Consider the following 9,550-nt stretch of genomic DNA (forward strand, 5'->3'; position numbering starts at 1 on the left):
CGAGCCCTGCTACCCCTCCTTCCATTCACACGCACTCCCCGCTCTGCACACACGGTCCATGCCTCCTCTCGACACACACCGCCTCCGTCCTTCTCCTGGCCCCACATCCACACACACCAGCTGCCTCCTCCTCTGCCCACCTTTCCTGCCCCATCTCTGCCCAGCTATGGGCTGTACACACCCAGAGCTGACTCTTCCCCACGCTCTGCTCACACCTCCAGTCCCACCGCCGCGCTCACCACGTGGGCTCTCCTCGCTCCTCCACACACACGGTGCCCATTCTTCCCCCTCCACTCCACACATCCCCTCCAGCCCTTGCCAGCACTCTGCGACTGCCCGGGATTTCCCCCGCTGAGCACACGCACCCCCCATCCCTCGACACATAACACTTGCCCCCCTCGATGCACACACACAATTTCCTGCCTCCTGCCCCGACTCTGCACATCGTGCTCCTGTCCCTCTTCCATGTGCAAACAGTCCCCACGGCTGCCTTTCCACACTGCTATTCACACACGCCTGCGTCCTGCTTCCTCCACATCCACATGCCACCATCAGCCTCCGCTCCCCTATTCCACCTTCCTTCCCTCTACACTCAGCACAGCTCCCCCTCCTCGCCCCTCTGCCCCTTTCCAGACACACACACCACCTTCCCGGGCCGCCTTTCCCCCACATTCCTACCCCTTCCTCGCTCTCTTCTATACATACCCCTCGGTCTCCGTTTTCATCCATACCCTTGTTCCCAGCGAACCCCAGAGCCCGTCACTGCCTCCTCCACACGCCCTGACACCTCCTGCCCCGCCCTCCCGCCACATGCACCCTGTCCCCAGCTCACCCTGCGCGCACGCCTGGCTCCCTCCTACCCCCCGGGCATATTCCTTCTTCCTCTCCCACCCTGACTCGGCCCCGCCTATGGCTCCCCCAGGCACGGCGCTGCTTGCTGGGGCTGCGCCCATCTCCTGTTCCCCCGCTGGACACAGCCCGTGTGTGGACGGGAGGTGCCCTCATGTTGGACACGGTCCACGACAGCGTCAAGCTATCAGGGCTAAAGCTCCGCTCTCCGCCCGTTCCGGGGGCTTGCTCGCCGGAGGGGCTGCGATAGAGAATGTGGCTCCCTGAAGGAAGGGCTCATATCAGGGAGTATTGACCGACGGGGGAAGGCAGTAGGCAAGGTCAGTCCCATCTTAACCTCCCCTCCTATGACGTCCCAGGATCGCTGCAGAGCAATAGACCCCCGTGCCTGGCTCCGGAGCTTTAATGAAGGAGAGGCAGCGCTGTACCCAACAGCTGCAGTCCTCACCTGAGCGCCTCCGCGTTTTGCCCGAGTCAGGACTGCAGGAGCCAACCCCGCTTTTGCGTTTAAAGCGGTGCTTATTCTCTTCAACAATTGAGTCCCCCCGCCTGTCGATCAAAGACAGCGGCTGCGAGGAAGAGGATCAGGGGGAGAAGAGTTATGTATCAACGCTGATTTCATACACAGGGTATAATTTCTGGAAGGACAAGCTTCCAGATAATACGGCAGAAGGTGTGTGTGTGTGAAGAGGTTGTGGAGACAACGCAGGTCCCATTTCAGTTCCAACCCTACATCCGTACTGAAACAACAGGATAGACTTCTCAGCAGGAGCAGAGTTTGACCCATTGCCTGCCTCTGTGGAGCGGTGCTTGCTCTGAGTTTTTAAATGAGTAAATCCGGGGCAAGATCAACGACTGGCAGTTTTGCCTCCCACTGTAAAGTTTGAGTGAATTTTAATCTCACCTAAACTGCAACATCATCGGAGTGAAGGATACAGCAGTAGACGGACAACGGCATTACAATCTAACAAATCATATCGCTAGAACCTTAGCAGTATCGCACTGAACTAGTTTTTGCCTTTTGAACGATAATACTGTTCCTCTAAGGAAATGTCATTTTCAACAGAGCGGCTGTTTCCGCCCCTTGGGAACTTTTCATCCACAAAAATGGAGAGAAGAAATTAATCCATTTTATTATAACGTGTGGAAAAATAATATTTCAGAAGAAACCACAGAGTAAAATAAAGTGAATATTTTAAAGACAAATCAATTATCTAGCCATCTAATGTAAGACCAGTTGTGATAAGAAAACAGGACTTTAACAAAGAATATAAATTTGACTGCACAGAAAGAGTAGTTACACTTACTAGAATACAGAATTTCAGATTCAATAGCTGATACATAAGTACTAAGGTCTAAATTTGTGACTACATGATATTTTAAAAAGAAGAAAGTTGATTCAGCATGTTCCCGACGAAGAAACTGTTAGGAGCCAGTGCACTTTTCTTCCTCTTGAACCCAGTGGATTGTCAATTTCCTTCGATCACATCTGAGATGCTCTTTCTAGGCTTTTTGCTGCATCTTTTAGTTTTCCAACTAAATCCTAAAAGATGGAGTACTTCAGTTTAGAATATGTTTTGCAACAAACTGGCTACTAATAGAGACAAATATACATTATTTTTAGCTACTCAAAATGGGAATAGCAGCACTTGTCTCAGAGGACTTTTATATTTGATACAAATTGAAATGTCAATTAAAGCAATAACTTTTACTATGCTTCAATGCTTAAAGTGTTCCACATATTTGCAAAAAGTAACCTTTTACATGGATCCGTTACTAAAATATTAAAGTGCATTTTCAAAATGAAGATTGTATCAGCAGTGTATTCACAGTTAACATTAAAAGATACTTACCACAATAGCCATAGGCAGATTTCAAATATTTTCAAAATATTTAATGTCAACTTTTATGCCAACACAATCCAGCAGTCAAAAGCATGTCAAATTTAATCAACTCAGCAAAACCTAAACCTAACCAAAATATCTCTTTGTAGGTAAAACAAAGTTTTTGGGAAACATTTCACTTGAGTTTTAAATTTGTAATTGGAATATCTTTGCATCCCCCTAGCTCCCCCACAGTCTCACAGTTTTTCCCTAATATTTTTCAGTATAACAGCCCTCCAACTACTTAATTACATGCTTAATTGCTAAGTAGAGATCAATGTATATTTCAATTAATTACTTCTTCTTTAGGTGCAATTAGCACAGATTAAAACTCTTCAGTTTATACACATTAATCAATCATGCAGTGGTTATCCAAATACCATACCATTTTCTCCTTTATATTTTCTCTATCACAGGAGATTAAAGTTGTAGAAAATTGATGATTTCCTTTCAGATTAGCATTACATTAAGAAATGTTTTCCATCGGTTTCTAAAGCCATACCAACAAAAAAGAGTAATTCCCAGGTAATTAACTTCGTGTAGCTGGCAGCTTCACATCAGAAGTACAGATACAATAAAATATTTCATTTAATATGTTTTTACAAAAGGCATTCTTCCCAACCCCATATATTTTTTGAACTGTTTACAAACTTTGCAGTTGATTGACACCCGATCAAAATTCACAGCGCTGGAGTCAAATACAGAAACAGTGATGATATAAGAAAATACCTGTAACTGTTCCATAGTGCAACTAAAACTAACGTCAGGGTGTGATCTTGAGTCGCTGTTCTGAAGGAAAAGAATAACACCTGTTTAATTAAAATGTGTCCTGAGCCTCGAGTTGCCTTTTATCTACTTATGCTAGGAAAAGTGATATACAGTACCTCCACATTTAAGGTCACCAAATAGGCAGGTCGATAAGTTTTATGAAGTTGGTTGGTCTAAAGTGATGATAAAACACACACACACACACACAAAATTAGACATTACCACAGAGAAGGAAATCAAATCAAAGTTTCCTAATGTGGTAAGATTACCTTGATTTGATATTCCAGGCGCCAAGAAACATCGGTTATGTGCAGAGGACACCTGCCTATACTGAAAGATACAATGGTTATGTGTATCCTACCCTAAAAGTAAAGGTCAGTGCTTCAAGGCTTTTGGTAAACAAACGCTAACAAATTTTTACGATTTTCTCAAATGATTGTTCAAAAGTTCACAACTTTATTTAAAGAAGAGAGTGTTAAATGGGGAAAGGAAAGTTCATATTTTGTTTAAATTTGTGTTCAAAAGTATTAAATACAATTGAACGATTTGTTACTTTAATCATTTAAATAGCTCATTATAATTCCCCCCAAAATATATTTGGGTTTTTTTGTTTGCTTGTCTAAATAGTATCTATAACTGAAAAAATGATTTCTGTTGACAGAATAACCTACCTTCCCAATATGAGTTCCAACGTATCTTTGTTTTTCTGAAAAAAGGAAAACATGTATTTGCCAACTTCTACTGAATGAATAATTATAAAAGGGAAATATAGTTTAAAATTGGCTTAAAACCTGATATTCGGTGCAAAATTGCTCTATTCTCTCTCTATCAAATTTACAGTCTTCTAGACATGTGCTAGAGAGAGAAAAACAGAAGTGTATTAGTCTTTGAAAAGAAATTAGCAGTATAATTTAAAGTAACAGCCACTAGAAAAATAGGGTGGCTTCAAAATACCTTATAGCAGATTTGTCGGCTTTGTATTTTCCAGCCTCCAGTATACAAGTTGCAGCTGCTGCATGACAATGTTTTAATACTGTTGGGTCAATATGTTTCAAGACTGGGTGATCTAAAATAAATGAATGACTGATGATATACTTGTTCCTGAAGCCTGAAAACAGCTTAAACCAGGGCGTCTCTTTCTTTTTAAAATGAACTGTTCTAAGAAGTTACAAAGTAAAATGTTTCATAATTTAGAGGGTGGCAGGAAACTAAATATGTAGGCAAGTTATTAAACCAAATACAGCATAAAAGACAGGTATTTTCATATTGTAAAAATCATTGCTAATACGTTAGTTTCATTAATAAGTGGGTACATGCATCTCCCCTCAACCCATTAAAAATCTTACGTATCATAGGGAAACCCTTAACTTCCCATCACCCCACCTGCAAGCATTTCTCAGAGCCTTATCACCAGAGACATGGAATTAGAATCTGACCTCGACTACACCAGTGTAAATTACTCCGGATTTACACAGGTATAACCGAGATCAGAATCCGGCTCATAAAATTTAAAAACATAAATACAAAGGTTTCACAGATTTTCTGAGTAAATTAGCTTTTTCTGCTAATCGCCCCTTCCATCCATCCCCCACCCCTATTTTATTCAGTTAATTTATGGAATTAAATTTAATGATCCAATTAAGAATAATGTAAATTATAAACTAATTGCACAGATTTGCTGGGATTGCCATAAGAAGAAACATCCCACAGGGAAAAACAAAACAAAACAAACAACTTTTGTTCGTGACCCAGGAGGACTCACGGACACAAATAGGCGGATGCCTTCGTTTTAATTACTATATACATCACACAATTAACAACTCAAGCACTCACGTTTAGAGTAAATACTTCTCCGAATAACAATTTACTTCGGAACTGTCTGCAGATTAAATTTTACCAAAAGACTGATTAACCCCTCCCCCAAGTAAATTATAATTTTGTTCAATAATTACAGTTTTAGCTACAATCACCCCCACAGCGATTTGCATTTTCCAATAGACATTTTGGACTATATTGCAGTCACTAGCCGAATAATTAAAACAAATCCTGTTGTTCCACCCTACTGCTGTGCGAAGCTGCATGTCAAATGTCAACACACGATTACTTTGCATGTGCAATTACTGACCAGGCAACAGATTTTTATAACCCAAACTGCACTGAAAATAAATGGAGCTATGAATTAAAAATACTTATAAGGGACATCAACTAAAGACTGGGACTGCAGCTGCCAAAACCAAACTGGACCCACTGCCACATACAAATTTGACCCATGCCATCTTCATTTTAACCTCTCCCGTTGGCAAATATACGTAGCTTAACCCCCCTATAGAGCTGTTTCGAATAACCAGCCAGGACAAGAAGTGATAGTTACCCAACTGTCCAAAACATCCAAGCTCCTTTCATTTAACTGGAGCTTGCAATCTCTTTTAGGCCATAAGCGAGAAATGCACAGTTATTTCTGCAGTGAAATAACAAACATGGGGGAAGAATACTACGTGGGAAAGCGATTACATTGGTGTTTGTCTTGCTTGGTGCAGGTGGCATAGTATGCGTTACAGTACAGGGATCTAGGGGTCTGGCTCTAGCTACAATTAGCTGCAAACACAAGTCACAATAATGCAGCAGAAGATAAAAATAGATCCATTTCCCTGTTTCTCTCCAGCGCCCAGAAAGACACTGCAGGCTCCTTTCCTCGCCTAGCTCTTACTCGAGAAGCAGCGCTTACCTAAAGCTACCTGGTCCGCCTGGGCGTTGAGCAGGCTCTGGAAAGCCGTCTGGAGCAGAACCGTGTAGGCGCTAGGAGAAAAGCAGCCAGAATCGGCTAGGATCTGCAAGCCGCTCTGCACATACTCCGACAGCTCCATTGTGAGCGCTGTGACCTTCGACACACGGCCCACGTGACACCAAGGCTCAGCTGATCTCTCAGCTCCGGAGGAGCTAGAGCGGCAGCAGCTGCTTCTTTCAGCCCAGTCCCAGAAAGCAAGAGGAGCTGCTGTGGCTGTTGGAAGCTAGGCACCCTTTCTGCCGAGCTAGACACCACACATAAGTGCTTTTGTATTTAACCCCCTCCCTCGCTTTTCAATGTTCTCTATGTCTCCTTTACCAGGGTAGGAGCAAAGCCATTTTCTAACTAAAAATAATAAAAATCTAATGGACATCCATGAATTTTACACACTTTTGGTGTTACCCCCCCCCCTTTTTTTTTTTTGCAGTGTAAATACTACCACTGATTTATTTGTAGGGAACAGCCAAGGAAATTCCACCCGCGCGCTGTAAACTGGCTTTACCCTGGCTCTGAACTTTCAATAACTTTCCAGCCCCAGGGAATGCATTTTTTCTCCTCTTTCTGCTATATATCTTACTATGGTTTACATTATCATTTGTGAAATGTATTACATGTTATTTACATCAATGTGCAGCTTCCAGACCTTTGTATGCCTCTTTCCTGTAGGAATGGCACAAATACATTGCTGAATAACTCTACTGGTATATTGTAGATGGACACTATGGAGAGAGGTCATTAGAATTGTCTATAACAATAATTATTATTTATGTATTATTATATAATATAATTTAAAAGCTGGAATGGTAGATGTATATTTTATATTTTGACCTGATACTTTCTCCAGTGCTGTGGAAATCTGAATCTGTTTTAGTATTTGTTCTTCCATTATGCAATACAGTAACAGGCCCTGATCTTGCAAGCAGTTATTCACATGCTTAACTTTACATACTATTAGTCCCATGAGTATTTGTAGGATTGTGGCCTTAATGTTTCTTTTGTACATACAGACATTTTGTAATATGTATACCTATAAAATGAAAAAAAAATGATATCAGTGTAATGTTATGGTTGAGAGTTTCCATACACAAAAGTCAGAGAACTTTCAACCTAGACTCACAAGGTTTTCCATTTAAATCAGTGGAGGTTAGGAGACTAAATACCTTTGTGGATTTAAGCCTTAATGCTATGATTCCCACGGTAAATATAACTCAGCTCTTTTTCATATATGTAGAATTTTCTATTAATATATATGGCAATATATCTATGTTTAAATATATGAACTATACAATGTTGCTGTGGAAACACTATCCATGAATTTTGTGAGTAATTCATGTGTTTAAAATCTCATCTGTAACATTCTATTAATGTACTATTTGTATGTCTTTAAAAAAAATACAAAAACAGAGTTTTGTGCATTTACTTGAGTTAGATCCAAATGATCACACATTATACAAATATACTGTTTGCTTGAATGTGTAATTATTAAAATATGTATTTCAATGAACATATTCTGATATATTCATATAGTTTGTGTTTATCTGGATTATTGCACTGTGGGCTCAGCCTTGCTCCTGTCTGAAGTCAGCTGCAAATCTTCCAATGACTTGGCCCTTGAAACAATAAGGAAAATGAGGTATTGCAGCACAACTATTTTAACTCATTAATACTTTTATTTCTTAATATTTTTTCAAATTTACTAAAGCATAATTTTTCAAATTAAATTGGTTTAGAGTAATATGAGTGTGAAAAAAGTGCAGCCTAAAAAAATCATAAACATGACAAACTTTTATCTGAAACTTGCTGGATGGAATTTTACCAAGCTTTCCCAGTAAGTCATATTTGGGTTAATGAACTGCCAGGAGAAATGTCAACCAAAATGGTAAATTTTGCTAAATTATACGCAACCAAAATAGGGGCTTAGAAGCAAAATGCTTCTTTAACTACAACTATATTATCACTATAGCAACAATAAAATATGCATTCTCACATATGGAAAACACTGGTCTAGATAAATGCCATCTGAGAAATAGTATTATTTTGATTGATGACCCTGTAAGTAATATATTCCTGAGATACAAGGTGTTGACATAATATGTGATATAAGCACTTTATGTTTTGTTTACCTGTTATTTAAATGCTATGTTTTAAGATTAACAGTCTATAATAAATAATAAAGCCGTTTGATGGCATGTATTTGTGAGTCAGCTAAGGACCAAATCATGTGATTGACTCTCCTTTGACATCCTCAGTGTAAAAGGCCTTATCATGATAATATACAAATTCTGTTGCATAAAAATAAAATGACAATCCTTGAATAAAAATTAAAACAATTTAAAACATTTTTAGACATGATACTTGTCCTGCATACTTGAATGTTCTTAGCCATTCCATGTATAATCTAGCACTCCTTACTCAAGCAAAACTCCCGCTAAAGTCAAGGAGAATTTTTCTTAAAGGGACACCCATCAATTTAAAAGCTAGGTAATTTTAAAATATGATGTAAAAGTATACACCTTCTCCTGAGTGTCCCTGTCTATTTTTGTGATTTTAAAATCACGTTTTCCTATTTTTAAAAAGATTTCTCTCTCCCCTGTTGCTATGTTAAAGACCTACACAGATGACAGGGGAAACAGTGAAACTGTCATCTATACACATTGTGCTGCCAAATGCATAAAGTAAAAAAAAAAATAGAAAGAAAAATATTTTTCTCTAATTTCTTTCAGCTTTACTCATCCTAGCTGTTGTTTGTAAGTATAACAGGTAAAGTATACATATATTTAATATTCATTACAATTAAAATCAACACAATTATTACATAAATTGAGACTTCCATTTTGCTCATCTTCTGAAGTATGTTGCTATCACTTTTTGTTTGCAGGTTGATGACAGGGCTTTCAGCAGATTGGACAGATTGGGAAGCAGCAGTGAAAAGACAGTTTTCATTCAGAGTTACGAGCACCATTTATAGTTATCAAGGTAATTAAACAGTAGCATATTATCTTTAAAAACATTTACAATTTTCATATCTGTGTCTAGTGATAGCTGGATAGGTAGATATCTAAAGGGCCTGATCCTGCAGTTAAAGTCAATGAGAGTTTTTTCCTGAGTAAGAGGTTTTATAGGTTTAGAATTACTGTAGTTTTCCTTTCAAGAAGACAGTCTCATTGTGTAGACTTACTTAAGTAAATTATTTATTGTTACTCTAACATACATTTTTATGTTTCTTACTTTAAAAAAGAAAAATAAATGGGCTAAGAGTCTGTAT

At 39.3% G+C, this 9,550-nt stretch overlaps 1 protein-coding gene and 1 long non-coding RNA gene across 3 annotated transcripts; one reads left to right on the forward strand and one right to left on the reverse strand.

Moving 5' to 3' along the window:
- Positions 1-1,726: 1,726 nt before the first annotated feature.
- On the reverse strand, positions 1,727-6,516 carry COMMD3 (COMM domain containing 3). Of its 2 annotated transcripts, XM_039525534.1 has the most exons (8): positions 6,226-6,505; positions 4,455-4,566; positions 4,292-4,355; positions 4,172-4,206; positions 3,770-3,830; positions 3,617-3,673; positions 3,462-3,521; positions 1,727-2,392 (listed from the first exon to the last, which is right to left on the reverse strand). In XM_039525534.1, exons 1-8 carry the CDS (start codon positions 6,362-6,364, stop codon positions 2,333-2,335), a joined length of 588 nt encoding a protein of 195 aa, XP_039381468.1. In that variant the 5' UTR covers positions 6,365-6,505; the 3' UTR covers positions 1,727-2,332. The 2 variants fall into 2 exon arrangements, with proteins under 2 accessions (XP_039381468.1, XP_039381469.1); XM_039525535.1 differs by lacking the exon at positions 3,617-3,673 and having other exon boundaries at positions 6,226-6,516.
- Positions 6,517-7,858: 1,342 nt separating this feature from the next.
- Positions 7,859-9,255, forward strand: LOC120398273. Its single transcript, XR_005594282.1, has 3 exons — positions 7,859-7,918; positions 9,009-9,045; positions 9,164-9,255. It is a non-coding gene; the product is annotated as an uncharacterized LOC120398273 (long non-coding RNA).
- Positions 9,256-9,550: the final 295 nt, after the last annotated feature.

Source organism: Mauremys reevesii, linkage group 2, assembly GCF_016161935.1.
Source record: "Mauremys reevesii isolate NIE-2019 linkage group 2, ASM1616193v1, whole genome shotgun sequence".
Classification (NCBI taxonomy): Eukaryota; Metazoa; Chordata; order Testudines; family Geoemydidae; genus Mauremys; species Mauremys reevesii.

Bases quoted from the DNA above. Each gene is read 5' to 3' on its own strand.
- COMMD3 (XM_039525534.1), bottom strand. From the start codon at position 6,364: ATGGAGCTGTCGGAGTATGTGCAGAGCGGCTTGCAGATCCTAGCCGAT. The intron at 4,567-6,225 runs GTAAGCGCTGCT...CATTTATTTTAG, and splicing joins GGCGGACCAGGTAGCTTTAG to ATCACCCAGTCTTGAAACAT. The intron at 2,393-3,461 runs GTATTTTCTTAT...TCCATCTTTTAG, and splicing joins GCACTATGGAACAGTTACAG to GATTTAGTTGGAAAACTAAA.